The sequence below is a fragment of the Taeniopygia guttata genome, chromosome 2 (assembly GCF_048771995.1).
Source record: "Taeniopygia guttata chromosome 2, bTaeGut7.mat, whole genome shotgun sequence".
Classification (NCBI taxonomy): Eukaryota; Metazoa; Chordata; class Aves; order Passeriformes; family Estrildidae; genus Taeniopygia; species Taeniopygia guttata.
In genome coordinates this window covers 130,518,809-130,538,112 of record NC_133026.1, presented here as the reverse complement: position 1 = coordinate 130,538,112, position 19,304 = coordinate 130,518,809, and the positions used below count along the sequence as shown (strand labels likewise).

General features: G+C 35.6%; 1 protein-coding gene across 4 annotated transcripts in view; it reads right to left on the bottom strand.

Annotated features, from left to right (window-relative positions):
• Window positions 1-19,304, bottom strand: part of VPS13B (vacuolar protein sorting 13 homolog B) — a 426,576-nt gene that overhangs the window by 170,415 nt on the left and 236,857 nt on the right. For all 4 annotated transcript variants that reach the window (XM_030266479.4, XM_030266481.4, XM_002198879.7 and 1 more), the window contains exons 26-30: window positions 14,118-14,289; window positions 12,879-12,993; window positions 10,141-10,282; window positions 7,995-8,403; window positions 2,454-2,565 (exon numbers count right to left, since the gene is read on the bottom strand). In XM_030266479.4, the coding sequence (XP_030122339.4) occupies window positions 2,454-2,565; window positions 7,995-8,403; window positions 10,141-10,282; window positions 12,879-12,993; window positions 14,118-14,289 (950 nt within the window). The remainder of the gene's footprint in view (window positions 1-2,453; window positions 2,566-7,994; window positions 8,404-10,140; window positions 10,283-12,878; window positions 12,994-14,117; window positions 14,290-19,304) is intronic.

Here is a 19,304-nt window from a genome sequence, read left to right as displayed (position 1 = left end):
TAAGCATTCTGTATTAGCTCCAGGTTTTTTATCCAGTACCATAAACCATGGGCACGTTAAAAAGCACTTTGTAAATACTTTACAAGAAGAGCTCTCATATTCAGACCCAACATAATGTGTTAATAATATCCCACTATTTTTTTCTCCTTGTATACAGACTGTATGTCCTGCACAACAATACAGAACCTTTTGTATAATTTTATTTAAAAATAACTGAAAAATGATGAAATTAACTTCACTTAGAACTCTAGCTGTCTAACAGCAGTGAATGTCATGTAAGACAATAAAGAGAGATCTTGAACCATGCCTTCTGTAAGTACACTTTGTTCTAGATCAAAGATTTTGTAATTAAAAAATTGATCGAATTCAATCCCAAACAGGAATCTCAATATTTTTAATTTTAAAAGTATTTATTTTCATTATTTTAAAAATCTTGAAACTTGCTTAAACAGATTAAGATAGTCACCTTCTTCCCAAAAACAAAAGACCACCCACTATCACCTTCAATACTGTCCTATAAAACACTGGAAAGTAACTTGATGCTCTGCTCTGATACGTCTTAGTAAAGCTAGCATAATTGGATGATTAAAGAAGGAAAAAGAAGAACAAATCATTTGACAGATCATGAGAAATTAGGGGAGTGGTCATTGAAGCTGAGGAAATCACTTAAAATGTCAGAAAACTCAGAAAAAGACATAGGAAGGAAGATGTTGGGAGACTGGTCACAAAATGCCAGTAGCAGTCAGATGAGAAAAGCCTCTGGGCCAGTGTTTATTTTTACCTTACTCATTTGGAGTCATGTTTTCTAAAGGAGAACTGGAGCATATTGTGTCTGCATTAAAACTGTAAAAACCAAATATACACTACATAAATCTTGTCTGGAACATTTATGTATCTAAGACCCATAGGACCATAATGCAAAATAGCATCCGAATCTTTGAAAAGCACTAAATTTCAGCATTTCAGGTAAAGCCATACAGGCAAAGATAGAGACTCAAAAATGTTAACTAGCATAGCTTCACTGATTTTAGATGCAAATGAGTTGCTTACTCACTGGTTTCTAACGTGGATTCAAGGAACATCACACAGTTCCCCACAGTGACTGAAACCACCTTACAGAAGCTGGTAATTGCAGATTCCACCTTATGATCAGGCATATTTTGATAAAATTTTTGTTGCTATGAGGAGAGTGGAACCTACATTTGGGTCTCTGTCTCTTAAAGCAGGTATCAGATGGGAGTTGCCTCAGACAGAAAGGGCAGGAGCAGGAAGAGCCTCTACAAATGTCTGGAAGAGCTCTTTCATCTATGAGCACTTGGAGAGCTGGATCAGGCCCTGCCACCCAATGCCACTGCTAGTGCCAGGCTGCAAGACTTTTTCCATGAAAGCTCCATAATACAAAAGATAAAATGCTCATTTAAAAACAAAAAGAAAAAAAAAAAAAAAGAAAGGACAAACTACTATAACCAAACATACAAGCAAACCCATTAATTTAAATGCTTCCACATGGAAATATGAAGAAAAATACTCTCTTACAACTTCTAAGTGATCAGAAGTGAAATTGGAGATATTTCATGGTCTCCTAAAAATCCTAGTCTTGACAAAAGTAAAACTTGCTGTCATTTTCTAGGCAGTAAATGTTTTACTGCTGGGAAAAGATTTTGATGTTTGTAATTTCTATTGAAGAGCACTATGAAGTAGTTAAAAATATTGCCACATCTGAAAAACAGACCAACGGGAAGTATAAGACACTTGTTCATCTGTATTTCTGTGACTTTTCTCACTTGGTATTATTTGCAACCCTACTTTCATGTCTGGCAACAGTGCCAACTCTACTAAGGATCATATATTACTTTTATCATGTTGATTACATATGTTCACCAGTTTTGCAGCCTATATATGATTAGTGTGGTTTGCACATACTTAGTGACACAATCCAGCGCATGACATTTTCACAGAAAATGTGTTTACTGGGAAAGAGCTCCTTAGAAGTTTGCATTCCTTTAAGCTTTGATCTACATGACATCAAGAATCCTACAGTCTGAATATATGTTTACCATTTATATTATTAAGATCCATCTTTCTCACTGTATAGCTACTGAACACTTTGGAAGTCACAAAAAATTTCCTTTTCTCTAAGGTGAACTTAGTAGTAGCTGAATAAAAGAAAGCCTCCTAAAATGTTCTCATCTGTGAGTTTAAACTTCATAGTGATTTGACATTTAAATTCTGTTATTCATCAGCACTTCACAGCAGAATTTGATTCATCTAAATGGATTTGAAAGGCCACAAGTGAAGAAAATCAGAAAAACCTGGTTTTGAATATCAAAAGATTGTATGTGAAAAGTATTTTTACAGGCTGCACGTACCAGTTTTATTGATCAATTAACTTCTCCCAGAATGAATTTTTCTGAGACCATGCATGAAAAGGCAAACCCCTCCCCGACACTTACTGATAAATGTCTTTTCTGAGCACAGCTCTGCTAAGAGGGTTGTCAGCCTGAGGAGCCATAGAGACAGATCCAATCTTGAGAACCAAAGTGTCTTCTTTAATTGATGGATTAGCTGTAGTTAGGAGAAGAGAAAATATGTGTTTGATTAAAAGTCAAATGTACATAGCAGGAACACTGAAAAATTATTTCTTTAAGAAATGTACATAAGAATATTTGCTAAGGATTCAATTTTGCACAGGAGCAATATAAAATCAATAGCCCTGCTGTGATACATAAAGACAAAACTATTGTAATTTCATTTCCCCAGAGTTTTATCACACCACTGAATCCTGGTCTGCGACTTCTCAGTCTCTCTGACACTTTTGGGGGGGTATTTCAAAATGACTTCAGACATTTTATGACAGATTCTTTGCAATCTGTTTGTTTCTCCAATAACTATTTGCTGAAATATTAGCATGTAAACCACTCCGAATGAATTGTGTACCCTTTTCATTATGGGCCTATATCTTTAGATGTAAAATATTACAGGATATCACAGCATAACCATCCTGGTAGCATTTGGAACCGGCTGCAACACACATGGAAAGTTCAAACACAAGGACTGAAACAAGAGAATCTGAAATCTTACACATATACACAGAACAAGATGTAATACTGGACAGTAAATTTCACATCAGCAACAAAATTATTCCAAGAAAAAAAAAAAAAATCTCTGCTTTCCACTCATCTCCATAATTTTCAAATTTCAGCCACATGTAGTTTCTCAGTTTTAAAAGCAGTGGTCGTATTAGACAGAAAACCAAAGTTCTGCCCAGAAATAAAATAGCACAATAGTTTTTGTAGAAAGCTAACTCTGTCAGCAGGCACAGACAAAGCACTTGGATAAGGTTGTGCTCAGAAAACTCCATATTAACTAGGAAACTCTGGAGCAGGCGTAAATGTAAGTTCAGAGTTTATCATCTGAAGGGAAACAGTTCACTGCAACAACTGTGCGAGATGTAACAAGGATGGAACGACATCACACCTGCTCCCACATCCAAAGAAGTTCTGCAAGACCCTCATGTATGAGTTTTGAAAACAAGATTCCAGGAGAAGATAGTTTTAATATTTTACTCAAGTGTGAAATGCTTGGTGTGGTAAGAATCAGCAAAATCTGTGCACTTAAAAAAATGGTTTCTTCAGACCCAGTAATGTCTTGGTGAAAAAGACACCATGATTTGCAGCTAAATATGTATAAGGACATGTGCATTTCTGAACAGATCTAAGAAATCACAGAAATTCTAATATGATATTTTCAAACTATTGTACAGAATACCCCAGTAAATATGAGGCAAAGTGGGAACACAAGTTCTGATACACAAGTGTATTAGTACACAAGCAATCTATTTAAAAGAACCTCGTGTACTTAAAAAGTGAAGACAAATCCTTTAGCCCCCTCCAAAATAAAACAAAACTAATTACAGATAATTTGGTTGCTAGAAGTAAGATACAAGAGTTAAGATGATGAAAAACTCCATTTTTTGACTAAATCTGAACTCATATTTTCAAAAAGTAGCAAGGCATTGTACTAAGTACTAGAATACTGCCACTGTACACTTAGGTGTTGGGTATTTGCTTTCCAATACTCACATAAGAAAACAGAGTGGTGATATTAAATATACATCCGATTATAACTGCAACTCAATTAGGTGGCAGATGCCTTATTCTTGGGAACTGGTTCTTAATAAAATATATCTTAGGCTAAGAATTTTAATTTGTCTGACACTTTGAAAGGCAAAATAAGCACAGGACTACCCATAAAAGTCTCTATTGTGCAAGTATTTTAGGAGTTTTTTTCAAGGGTGGGCATGGACCTTTTGTGTACAGTTTACTGTAGGTTAATAAATAAGCCAATTTTAAACCAGAAAGAAATCACAGACATTAATGTAATCAGCTGGTTTCTCAAGAGTTGTATGAATGCATATCTCCATTCATTAACCCACACTTTTCAAAATATGGGAATAATGTAGTAAACAATCACGGTCATTGCAGATATTAAAAAATTTGAGGGGAAAAACATCTCTGCTACATTTTAAAAACATAACAATTTAAGTATACTTATAATATAATATTGTATATACATTACTTTATACTTACAATGTAAGTACAATCTAGGAAAATCTTACAGCCTCAAGTGTCAAGATGTTGTCACAATCTCAGTTAGTTGTATCCACTCAGTCATCTTTTAGCTGAGCTAAATACATTACGCTCGTTTAATCCTTCCTTTTAAGCCTCCTCGTTTAGCACTTAACATTTTTGATACTTTTCAGCACCATCTCTACTTTTATCAATACCCAGTTTTACAACAGAAAGCAAATTGAACATGATATTCCAAGCATCTGCCATATGCAGAACAGCTACCTCCCTTATTTCTTTTCCCTCAGTCCTCTGTGACCCACAAGCTGTTTCAGCCACTGTTTCCCAGGATAGTCTCTCCAGTCCTGAAGACCCAGTCTGTGTAAACCTTCCTTGATTTATAACATTAGCTTTAGAAGATTTACTGTACTTTCTACAAGCAGTATGCAAGCACAGCAACCCAGATGCATGGCCTCAGGAAATGCTTTGCAACATTCACTGATGATAGCAGCAATGATTTTATATTTACTTTCAGACTATTAAACACCAGTTTCATTTATTATTCCCAATTAATGAGTTTTTGTGGGGTTTTTTTTTAGAATCCTGGTTAGCCATTTTTAATTCATTTAAAATTTCCATGGAGAGAGTATGGGGATGTATTTAAATTAAATACCATGAGACAAAATGTCAAACTCCCTAGAAAAGTCTAAGCATATCAAATCTTTGCAAATGTTTTATCCACTAAGAATTGAAACCACAATGAAGAATGGAAATCAGATGTTTTTTGAACGTCTAATTTCCCATAAAACCATATTTATTATCATGTAAAAAATATGTAATTCTTTATTAACTGAATCATGTAATATTTTTTCCTTTATGTTCTCTGAGGGAGAACAATAAAACTACTTGTCTTAATTTTATTTAAACATTGCACTTTCCATTTTACTAGGTAAGCCTTCAGCTGTCTAAAACCTGTTTTTCCAAGGTGTGTTAAAAATTAGCCTCAGAAGACCAAGATCCCTGAGCACAACTTATTCAGCCTGACTGATTTCAAAATTTAATAGTAAGTGAGGAGGATGTTACAGACCATATGTTATGACAGACTTCAAAGTAGAGAGTCATGCTCATGTGACAAGAATATATCACTTCTACAAATGCAGGACATACATTTATTCAGTGTGCTGCCTTTTCTTTTTCACTGTCAACAAATTCATCATGTCCTTTATAGTGATTCCTGATATTTTGCTCCTAGTACGTACAAGAAAGAGTTGCTATTGTCCTCAAACCAACCAGATGTGGTTTTTTTTCTGTCTTTACAACTTCTTATCAGTTCTTTACAATCTACAATTTTTACTTATGGTCTTCTGCTATGCAGTAATTCTAGTTCCTACTCGTCATATATTGCTTTCGTATATTTAGTTACCTTTACTTCGTGGCTAAGTAAGTGTGGCCTGCTGGCCAGAGCTTGAAACACCACCTGATGTGTTAACAAATCAACTCAGAAAGCAGCACTGCTTATTGCCAAGGATAAAATGCTGCCCTCAAATCTACCACAAAAATAAATGTTAATTGGTGCTGCTGCAAAAACCATTAAACTAAAATACTATAAAATTGTGTGGGTGTAGTCATGCATGCATGTATGCAAATTCCTCAGAAGAAGAAACATTATTTTGATTATTTCAGTGTTTGTCTTCCACAGTTCATTGTGGAAGTTGCAAGTTAACAACAGATTTGCTTTTTTTTTTTTTTTAACTATACATGTAAAGCCACAATTACTTGTGGAGTTTGCGAGAAGGATAGTTTTTGTAGCTACAAACAGCAGACAACTAGAAGACAAAATAAAATAATTTTTCTGCTTTTACTGCAGTGATGAAAAATTGAAACACAGAAGTCTAACTGGATTGAAAATCTCTCCTAGTCAATAAATGATGAATGAGGATCTTATGGAGGCATATCTCCAGAAGATATAATGTTCTTCAGACCTAACACATCAGATATGTGGGACTCGAACTCTTGATCCTTATTGTTTCTAATTTCTATTGTTCTTGAAGACAATAATCAGGAGAAGAGAAAAGCAATTTATTTCATGCTCATAAACAAATGAAACTTTGGGGAAAACTGGGGTGAAAGAAGAAATGAAAGAGACGCTATTTCAGAGTTTTCCAGTGGAAGAGTGTAGCTGGCTTTCTTATTAATTAGGATAATCTTTAGCATTTTGCTTTAAAACCATACAGTTTTTCTTCCTACACTGACTGCTTTACCATGGCCATTCTGTTCCTTGCAGGCATTCTTAAGCAAGAAACAGCAAAAAAGACAAAGTTTTTTTTTTTTTTTAATAATTCCTTTTTAATGAAGTATACAGTTACAGGGCTACAAAAACATACTTTTACAAAAGATTTCCTTGACAGCATGCCCTAGAACTCCCTTCCAACTAAAATCATAACTCTTTCTTGCCAAGACAGCCAGTCTAATTTTATCTTCCTGTGTTTTCAGCAATCCCAGTTGGAAAATTGTAGAGGATGCTGGCAAAAAAAAATCTATGTAAATTCTCACTGTGTCCACTTCTTGTAATTAGGTTATGAGAAAAATCTAAAGACTACACTCTTAGGATTATATTATGTGTTGTACATAATGGTAAAAAAAATGCTTCACACCTACTGAACTTAGGTAAATGTATCATTATATTAGTAAAGCACTACTTTTTTAATCTCTAGAAGAACTGTGAGATGTGAATGTACTCCTATTAGCTATAACATAGTCTAATTTTAACATCAGCATCTCTATTTATATATAAAGACTGTAATAGAGATGGAAATACATTTTTACATAGAAAACAGTATCTTACAAAACAAGTATGATCCATTGATCAAATAGCTATATATGAACATCTTACACTACCCAAACTCTGTATGTACCTGTAAGCCTCTTGCACAAGAGAGTTGGAATGGCTTCAACTACAATGCTAAACTGCATCATCTGTTGGGCATCACCCATAAGGTACATATTTTCCAAACTAAACTATCTACTGGCTTTTCTACCACATGGTTTTCCAGGTGTCAACGTCCACAAGAGCTAAGGCTCCTGCTTACACTCCCTGCTGGGACAGGTGTCTATGGAACACTTCACTGACAGCAGTGTCATGTAAACTGACACAGAAGCACCACTGTAGAACTGGGTTAAGCTTTCTTTCCACAATTTTTGACCATTCTTTATAATCACATTTGAAAAGCAAACTCTATAGGTACCAAAGCAAGGATCAAATAAATAGCTAAAAGGAAATTTTGAGCAAATGGGCAGAGAAGTAGCATGAATGTTAGATGTTCCCTAACTCTGACCTTTAAAACTGAAGCAATGGTCAGTGATTTAGCTACAAGTATTTGTCTACAATACTGAACAGCAAGAAATCTCTAACATAAAATACTGTACCTTCTGCAACATGATGATCTTCCTCATTTCTGGGGAAGAAGACTCTTATTACACCCGCGTTGATATAAATCAGAGGCAGGTTACGGGAAGTCAGAGCATGAGTCCTCATTGGTTGACCTGGTGGCTTCCTTTTCTCCTTTTGACTCCGTGGCAACCTGGCTTGAAAAATGCTTGCAATTGCATTAAGCAAAGGAAAACAGAGGACCACATCAAAGGCCTGAGCAGAGAGAAGGATCTCATGGAGAAAATGAGGAGAACCATCAGTGTGACCTTCTGACAGCTTATGGAATGTTCTTCGTTCATTTCTTGATATCAGTTTGTGCCGGACATTTTTTGTCACAGCTTTGGTATAAGTGAGAGAAAGAAATCCATGTTGCTGGTGTGAACCATCTAAAAGTTTAGCAGTTGTCTGTTTCAAGGAAAAAAAAAAAATAAATAAACAGCTGCAAAAATCTACATGCAACATTCATCAATTACCATATTTCTGGTTATTCAGGATTCTATATTTTTAGTAGCTTTATAATGTCATTTAGCAGTAAAAAAAAAAAAACAAAACACCTTTCATTTTTTTGAATGCGCAGTTTGTCCACACTTCTCTGCATTGGGTCATCTAAAACCACAAATTTCTGAGCATATTGCTCTTTTCTAATTACTTACGTTTCACAAAACTCACAACTAATCCGCCAAATCTTTCTTGGCAAGATTTGCCAAATCTTTCTGGTAATTTTTAACTCGGCTACATATTTTGATTCCTCATTCATTTAAAACATTTGGAGATCTCACTCCCTTTGCATTGTTCCTTCTGTACGTGCAGACACTATAGCTGTTAAAATATCACTTGGGAGCTAAGATAGCTTGACCCCATCTCAACATGGGTGTGTAAACCACCCATAGTCACCTAAATAAATATTGAACTTGTTTTGCCTCATCATCTCAGAGTATTTAATGAAAATAGCTGTGCCACATACTAAAGCACATAATCTCATTCTACATTGCCTTGTACTTTAAAAATAGCAGATTCTTTACTTAAGGCAGATTTGTCTTGCTAAAGATGAAAATTAAATCCTTAGCTCCCATAAGATGGATAGGGGAGTTTCTATATTACCTTTGAAAGTTTTTTAGTCAGTTATAAATGGAAAAATGTAAAAACCATTATTTTAACAATGTACTGAACATGTTGACAGAATTATTTAAGATTATTTAAATATTAGCTTTAATCATATAAGCACAAATGAAAGCAACTATATTTTGCAAGTAGCTCCTTCTTTCAGCATGTTAAATTTGACAGAAATCAATTTAACAAAATTTAAACATTGCTAGCAGAAGAACAAGATCTCTTTCTTAAATAAACATGGTTTAAATGGTGGAAAACTGGAAGCTTTTAAAATTAAATTAATTAAAACAAACTGGTAAATTTATTTACTATAAAAACTGAAATAAACAGAATAAGAGAAAGTATTCCCAATCAATTTTCACGATGAAAATAAATCAGAACATCCAGAACTTTCACTAACATAAAATAATTCCATAGACCCACAGATAAAGAGGCCAATGTCATAACACATGAAGTTCTTCAAGGATAAAAGGTAATTTTCTTCTTCAATAAGAAAATGACTTAAATATCTCCGACTGAGATATTCTGAATCAGCAAGTAATCTTCAAGCATTTAAAAGGAAGACTCAAATATGGAATTATTAATTGTTGCATTATCATAATGAGAGAAGCAATTTTATAAGGCTGCATAAAGGTATACTGCAGTAATACCAAGTACTTAAATCCCTAAGTAGATATCAGAATTACACTAAAAAATGCAGCATTTAGTACTGGCTTTTACATTTTTGGCCTTCAAACATACTGTGTGTACTTCTTATTTAAACAAATCTCAATTACTTCAGTGGTCTGTTGTTATGTACAAGGCTGTGAACCATCAACCCTCATCCCCTCATCTACTAAAAAATGACAACTAGTACTAAAGGATAAGGTGGAAATAACACAAGTTACATAATCAATATCACTAAGAAATATGTTCAGTACAAAAAAAAAAATCAGACAAGAAATTAATTTAAGAGTTTTTTTTTTTTCTTTTTTCTTTGCTGGCATTTATTAGTGAAAGTTCTGTATCCAAAAAATTTAAAAATATTCTTACAGAAGGAAAGAAGCCAGAGAAGTTACTGAAAGGATCCTGCTTGCTGATTGGTCGAACCAACAAGGTACGTCTGTTCAGCTTGTCAGTACAGGAAAGGAACACACCTCCATATTGCCCCAGAGACCAAGAATCTTCCCCAAGGCTTGAGGTAATGAACGAGGCATGGAAGATAGGAAGGAAAACAGAAGAAACACAAAAAGTTGCTGTAAGCAAAAAAAACTGTTTACATTTAGCTTGAGCATTTTGATGTAATTGCAAGATAAACCTATGCCATATCTCTTGCTAAAAGGCTGAAATTCAATCAGATCAAACAAAAAAAAGAGATTAAAAAAGGAAACTGTAATATTTTATGTGAAAGGACAACCTAAAGCAAGAAGGCAAGACACCAGAGAATAAAAGTATAGTAAAATCCTGTGTGTAGAAAAGAGACTTACCCTGGATTTTCAGCAGACAACTTGAACAGAACAAGGAGAAAGATTACAAGAACAAAGATACTGCAAATGCAAACCTGTATTCATATGTTACAAATCAGTATTATTCAGCAAAATTTACCTTTTAAGTGTTAAAATGAGCCTTGTACAGTTCTTGTAACCATTCTTTTTAACATATAGGAGAAAAAAGTGAAGTACTCTGCTTAAGAAGAGTTATTCAGGTAAGCACCTTAGTTTACTACAGAAATCTCACCAAAAGTTTTTCACTGCATTGTAGAAAAATTCCTTCAAAATGTCCTGACTGCCAATCTCCCCCTGGCCTGGAAGACAGAAAGTTCACCTTATCTATTCTCTGCTTTTGCTTTTAGTCCACAGAGATTTGCACATAGGTAAAATATTCCAAATAGATTAGAAAATATAAATGAGAACAGTGACAATTTTGTCAAGTGAAATAAGTTTTGAGTTTGTTGGGTTTTTTTAGGGGTTTTGTTTGTTTCCCCCAAAATTTGTTAAGAAGAGTTGGCTACTGGGATTTCACAGTCATAGAATATCTTGGAGTGGAAGGGACACACAAGGATCATGGAGTCCATCTCCTGGTCCTGCTCAGCACCATCCCCTGGAGCCACACCATGTCCCCAGGAGCATTGTCTAAAAATAATTCTTCAACTCTGTCAGGCTGGTGCTGCAACCACTTCCCTGGGGAGCTGTTCCAGTGCCAAACCAGCCTCTGGGTGAAGAACCTTGTTTTGATATCCAACCTAAATCTCCCCTGGCACAGCTTTATTCTGTTCCCTCTGGTCCTGTCACTGGTCGCCACAGAGAAGGGATCAGTGTCTGCCCCTCCTCTTCCTCTCATGAGGAAGTTGCAGACAGCAATGAGGTCTCCCCTCAGTGTCCTCCAGGCTGAACAGAGCAAGTGGCCTCAGATGCTGCTCACATGGCTTCCCTTCAAGGCCCTTCACCCTCTTTGTTGCCCTCCTTTGGATGCTCTCTAGTAGTTTAATAACTTTCTTATGTTGTGGTGCCCAAAACTGCACACAATATTCAAGGTGAGGCTGCCCAGTGCAGAGCAGGGCAGGACAATCCCCTGCTTTGCCCAGCTGGTGATGCTGTGCTGGATGCATCCCAGGACATACTCAGCACTCCTGCATGGTGACATGATTTTAAAAGATTTTTTTAAAAAAGTAAAAACTTAAATTAGCAAATATGGTATTATATACAAATAATAATTGCATTTGTAACTTAGGCAAAAAGAAAGGAATCTAAATAATTTTTAAGACAGCTCATCAGGAATAAAATCATAAAGCAACGATGATAATTTTGCTAAATTAATACTAAATCTCCTTCCTATTGTACATAGGGAAAAATAAGCATTCAAAAAGACCTTGCAGACATTGGTTCCCAAGTCGAAATTATTTATACTCCTAAATATTTTAGTTATTTTCAATGCCAACAGCCGTGCTGAAGCTTTTAACTATGTTTTTCTTCTCAAAGAGTAACATAACTATTTTATTTTCTCTTAATCTCTTAATTCCTAATGGAATTTGTTGATCTGTAATGGCAAAGACTACCCTAGCTGACTACACAGGCTCTCTCTCTGTCAAGACTGGTGTGTTCATAGCTAACACACACTAGGAGATGGCACATGCCATCTGTCTATAGAATAGTGTGCCTGGGTGCCAAGTGACACAGCCATGTCAGTGCAGCAAACCAAGTGCACAACAGCACTTGCAGAGGGAATGCACACTGTGCATACACACAGTACTGGTGATGCACTGCTTGAGATTAATCACTGAGGCTTTATCCTGGTGTCTGCACAACAGTGCCATGTGACACAGCAGAGACCATCAGCTCAGCTCTCTTCATTACATTAACTGTTGCTTTGCCACAGCAACAGCTGCTCCTGAAAACTGAGTTGTTTCTCTTCAGCATGTAAGAGTAACATAGCATAAAGCATTGAATAATGGCACTTGCTAACACATCATGAAACAGTATTTCAGGAATTTCCCCTTCTAAAGTTAAGCTAAAATTAATTATTTTTGTTTAATGGATCAAGAGAGCAGTATTTGTGAAAAAATAAAATCCACTCTCCTAAATTTGCAATGATTTCTATGTATTTTTCTGGAATTAGATCTAATTCTGAGGAAACACAATTGTGAGTTTTATTACTTAAAAGGTTAAAATAATTTAACTGAAATTGAATGTATACCTTAAATTAAGTTAAGAATTAAGAAGGAAAAAACCCAAAACACCACCTGCCTTTATCTTTCAGCCTGAAATTAAAGCATCACCACTCACAGGAATTACCTGTTTCTGTAATGGTCAATATTGAAGCTTTCTATTTTACATTTGATTTTGGTATAGACATCCTGCATATCCACTGAGGCACTGAGATCCTCTAATTCACTGACAATACAGACTTCTGCAATAGTCAAAGAAAATAAAAAATATTAGTTATTAATCTGAAACTTGAAGGATTTTAATCGAGAAATGTATCTGAGACACTACATTTTGTAAATAGGATGATACTATTTCTACTGAAGAGTTTTCTCATAAAGCACTTTTTGATTCAAGTGTCACACTAGAATCCAAACTTTTTTATACAAATGTATTGAGAAAAATATATATATATGGGGTTTCTAGTTTAGGTATTTATAGCAAAATTCCTAGGGAAAAAAAAGAAAAAAAATATTTGTCAAGATATTTACTCTAATTTCACTACATTTTTCTTTCTCTTGTGTAATTTGTTTTTTTTAAATCAAAGGTTTAAGTACATTTCTTGAAAATTAGCCGTAAAAGTGACTCACTTTATTTTTTCACATTTCTTTGGGCAATAATGTTAATAGCTAAGCAGCAGTATTTCCTAGAAAAAAAAATTGAAGCCCTGCATTTTATGGAATCTGAGTTTCTTTCAAACAATTACTGTTGGATGATAATTCAACTGTATCTCAAAGCGAAAAAAAGATAAGTTATGCACAACACATATTTTTATTTTCAACACAGAAGTTGAAACTTCTCCTCTGAACCTTGTATTGAACTTCCTTTGACTTTAATGATTATATTATGGTGATTATATTAAATTGAAATGATCAGTATTAAAGTAAAGTGGACTATATATGGACATACATAAAATATATTACTAAATCATATCAAAATGAAATATGATTGGCTCTAAGGAAATAAATGCAGCACTCTATGGAAATTAACTAACTTATTTGCCATTTAACTTAATCATCTGTCCACATGAAGGGGAAAGTTTATGTCAAATAACAACACCCAATTCTAATTTGCATGTAGTAACCTAACTACATTTTGTTGTTGCTATTTAAAATACAGCTCCAACCCATTATTTCTTTGTTACAGTGTTCAGTAATGTTGATACAAGCTCTGAATATCTAATACTGTGCTGTAAAATAGGTTGTGCTATTTTAAATAGTACATTAGGAATTTAAATGAAATTTTTAAATAGTACATTAGGCAGAAAAATGCATTAGGAATTTAAATGAAATTTTTAAATAGTACATTAGGCAGAAAAATGCAGAATACCTGTGCCATTATTCCTAGGATCAGGAGCAAACAATTTTACAGTAATTTTTGGTAACATCCACTGCATCCATAGGCTGACACGTCCACTTGAGACCCCGATATTACTTGTTGTTTGTTCCAAAGTAATGGAGTCTGAGAAGGGAGAATCATCACCACCCTGAAGAGAATCACCCTACAAAACAAAAGCAATAGCTGAGGAAAAAAAAAAGTACTGCTTTTTACCACTTCTGGGTTTTTTTTCTATCTCAACTGATAGGGATGCACAAACTATAGAAATACAGATTCCCAAATAGTATATTTGAATTAAGCCATTTGTAAAACCAATAAAAGATACAGTATTTTTTCCCCTTTTCTTTGGTAGAGATAACAGACTATGGCAAAGACTGAATGGCAAAACTGTAAGGTTTTAGCACAGGTCTCCTTAGCATAGCACACTTGCCTTATTAATTCTACACTGTGGAAACACAATCATCAATTTAAAACAAATGCTAAAGGGAATATTTGGAAATGTAATAGGAAGAGGGATATAGAGGCTTGCACACATCTGAAAGGCAAAGGAAGGAAAAGTCACTGGAAGCACCAAATGAAGAGTCACCCAGTAAGGCCATAACACCTACACCACGTACACTGCATTTGAGTCATGTTTTTCCCCCTTGTATGTGCTTCCCTGTAATTTCTTGGAAAAAAGATTTCAGAAAATAATAGCTTTCTGTAAGAATTGGAAACTTTTTATTTGCCACTTTCTGAATACTTTGTTTAAAAAATTATTGTCACTTGTAATATTCTTAAATGTATGAAACGTTGACAAATGAACTTGTAGAAGCTTCTGTGCCATCAATAATCTCTGTTCCTTCCCTACAATTTTAAGGGCTCAACAAAGAAGACACAAAGATTAATGGTTTTAGGAGAAGATGATGACAAATGAAAGCTATACTGAAAATTCTGTTATGTGGGCTTATTGGAGCAATGCAGGCAATGTTCTGATAATATTTACCAGCCAAAGGACCTCATCCTGCTCCTTTGTTGGCTCTTCCAGATAGGGAAAGAAAGATGCAAACATACAACTGCTCATCAGCCCCCAGTATGTACAGCCTATTAAACTGAATGCAAGAGACACATAAGTCAATAAGGTCATCCAGAAGCTACTGAATATCCAGGAGCATCTCCACTTGCAACTCCACCATGTGTTGCAAATTTTCTTCATTCAAGCACGACGAAAGGAAAAAGGTTTAATCGCTTTGATCCACTAAGACCAAGCTGTTTCTAAGATTAACAGACCAATAAACACCCAAAGTCTTATCTTTCATTGAAGGTTTGTGGGATATGGCATTGTAAAATATGATGAACAGCATGTTTTAGATTTATCTAATTAAAAGTCAAGATTATTCCTATGGAAGACACCCCAGAAGGCGGATCTAAATAGTAAGCACTACAATTGGACTGAAACCATTTTAACCTGTCATGCAAGATTCAGAACACACTTGTTTCAACTTCAGATGCCCAGAAAAGTTTGCTTTCAGTAGCAAACTTAAAATCTGACAGTACTTGCCTCATTCTGCAGTCCAAGGCTGGAAAACACAAGTATGGAAGTTCTGTTAGCAATCTATTTTCTGGAAGGGGTGGACTTAGCCCAAACCTAATGACATAACTCATATGGAAGCATTTATGTTGACAAATCACATTTTCATTCAACGCAAGCCTACAATTTAATTATAGGTTTTCTAAACTATAAGAGGACACAGAGAGAAACAGCTATCTGCATGCAGTAACCTTTACCCTTGAAAAGCTCAGTGATACCACAACTGAGAAGAAACCATCTACACTGTCAATAGCTGACTCAAAGAATTAGCATTCCAGATACTCATTCGTATGAGGAAGGGAAAGCTTGTCCAACTAACCAATGTATGTTTCAAGAAAATGACTCCTAAACATGAGGCAATAATACCTGGACCAGCTTAACACACATAATATGAAGTGATGCAATGAAAATTAAGATCCAGTTCACCTTCAACCATCTATAGTGACAGTGGCTTTGTGTTAATCAAAATGCATGAAAGAAAACAAGTATATTTCTATTTATTTTTATTTTTCTTATATAAGGCATTAGTGCTTACAGCTCTGAACAAATTACCTGAAGAGCCACAGGTATTCATCTTTTGAAAAACTGTTAAGACTCCTGAGGTCCAAAAAGCATTTGCTCCCTATCACATTCTAAGTGAGCTAACTTCCTTACACAGTCCCACTTGAAACCTCTCTCCAAGTCATGGACTTAACATCACTCTCTTGCTTTTAGTGTTTGTTTACTCTTCCTTGTCTGTTTTACTCTTACACTGTCTGCAAATTTAATTATTAAATACAGCAGGGCCTGTCTCCTGCTGTGTATCTAATAATATTTAATGCCACCACAGCAGGACATCTTACTGGAGAAACCTCAGATAGCTGACTTCACGATGATGCATCTAGCTCCCAAATCAGAGTGGCATATTGAACACATAGCACCCAACAAAATGAGGTCAAAAATAAAGTGTGGTAAAACCTGCTAAACAACACTTTCAGGGCAGAGGTTAACTTCTTTCTCACAAGCTGTGACTTGCATTTCCTATTTGCTTCTCCAGCAAAATCCTTCCTACCTCTCGCCTTTTTTGTCCAGATTCCCATCTCTTAACATTTTTTGCTAACCATGTCCTTCAAGATATTTCCTACGCTCTACTCTCTCCAGTGCTACTTAATTACCCTACAAGGCAGCACTAACTGACGCTGACACGAGAATAAATATCTTTTCAGCACTGTAAACAAAATCCAGTTTTTTTCAAGGATGCCAGTGCCTGTCCTTGGAACGAAAAAGTATGGCAAAAGCAGCCTTGGAGAGTGTCAGGCCTGCAAGCTCCCCAGCGTTTGAAAAGATGTAGGCAGAGCAGTCATTTCTCTAGTGCTAACCAGTGTTAGCCCTTATTGCTTCTCCTGAAATGGCAGGCTCCAGTAATAAGACAGTGACATAACCCAGCCCTTTTGCTGTCCTCAACTATCCCTGTCAACCCTCTGCAAACACTAGCCTGCCTCCCTTCAACTACTCTGCTCACTTGTAAAGCAATGAAAGGTAGGAGTGAAAAACGTATCCAAAACCACAATGCTTTGAGATTTAATGGGTCTTTATTTGCAAAGCCCTCATTCTTAGAGGACATCAGAGAAGTGTGAACCTATATAATGGCTTAAGATTTCATGCCATGATAATGGCATTAGTTCTGATCCTTTCAATTTCTGACAATAAATTCCTCCCTATTTATTTCTTTTGTATAATATCCACACAGCTCCTTTGACACTCTGCCTTTCAATAACTTTCCACACCTTTGTAATTTGCTTTTGAATGATTGCCCTAAAAGATGATGATTCAGTGTTGGACTTCCACTGTGTCTGAGATGACCTTTTTCACCAAAACTCACACGCTCTAAAAAAGATGGTGGAGCCAACAGTACTTTGGGCAGATCCCTTCAGCAGGGCGGATTTGAAGGAAGGAGCCACCCAAAGAGAATTTCTATGTTCTGAGATCTTCAGATAGATTTCACAAAGCACCAAGAAATAAAAGCCAGTTAAGGTAAGGAAAGGGAAAAACAATACTTTCATGTTTATTTACAGTTCAAGACAGTATTCCTGACAAAGATGATGTTCTGTGGACCCATTTGTGGCTCTCTATTCCTTGCATTCTATAAAAATTTCTTTTTTTTATTTTTTTTTAATCTGAAGAATTTTTCAAGTTCTGTTTGTACCATAAACACATTTCATTTTGCCAAACTGTAACTTAAAAATTGTGATGGAATGAGAGACTGTCTCCTTCTCATCTTCCACACACTCCCCCACTCTCCCACTGAACATGTTCCAAAATGGATTTTGAATGAAAATCAACTTTGTTCTAAAATTTTGGCAGGCCTCTACATTTCTGATACTTGAAAAAGAAGTAAACAATAGCTGATTAAACTTAAAGGGGTATACATTAAACAGAAAATATGTATTGCCACCATGGTAATTCTTGAGTTTTATAATTGGGTTCTTTTATTTCTGCAATTTCATGTTTTCATGCTTTTTGCTCCGTTTTTTTTCCACAGAGAGGTATTTTTATTTAGTGGTTTGTGTACAATGATAAATTTACTCTGAAGAAGTCATGCTATAATTTTCCCACACTTCTTTAGGATTATTTTTCTGATGATATTAAATTATGTACAATGCCTCTCCAAGACTCAGTCAGTTGGTAATTTTGGTACAAAGCTACTTAACACTGTATTTGTGAGATTTCTGAAGAACTGCATTTACCCTACAGTTACAGACACCAATCCAGATATATCATTAGGAGCTGGAACTGCAATTGCCAGAGTTTGGAATTCATTCTACCATGTTCCTGGGCTACTGCATTCTCACCCAGTATTCCAGGCCACTTGCCCTTACTCCCCCTTGGAGTGGCAGCAGGTCAGTGTGGCTAAAACTGGGCTGGGCTGTGGGGTCCAGCAGTGATCCCTTGCTGGCAGCCATGGCAGCTGCAGAGCTGGTCCAGAGACACCCCCAGCTACTCAACACCCTATCCCTGCTGCCTCTGCCTCCTTCAACAATTTAACTTCAACATATTACCTACATTTTTTCTGCAGTGAAAACATGTGCAAACAGCTGAATTGGCCCATTCCCTTTGTCAGTGGCAGATGCTCCCCTGAAGACAGAGAGAACATGTTGTATGACTGTCCCTTGGGAGGCAAAAATGGAAGAGAGTGCATTTCTTAGCCTTCTGTTCATGGTGCTGTAACCACAACCATCAGGCAGAGTCAAAGGGCCTGAAAAACTGATGGCCTGCAGTAGCTGACTTTTTTTTATTTCCCAAATAAGCTCAAATTCACAGAAATTTTTTGCAGTGAAAAACTAAGAAACTGAAGTGAGAAGAAAGACTCTTATTTCTCACGGAGTTTCAATTTTCATTTGGGATTTTCAGCACCCAGCATGTTATTGTTAAATATGTTTACGCATTACTTTTCTGCTCTGTTTCCAGATCTACTGAAAAATCAAGCCAGAGTCAGAAACCATGTACTATTTTCCCACAACTTCTCATGCCAAGTCCTAAAATATACAATTTAATTCTTTTACCAATTGTTGCAAATTGACCAATATACTGAGTTTATTTTCTTACCAGAATTTATCTTTGTTCATCAG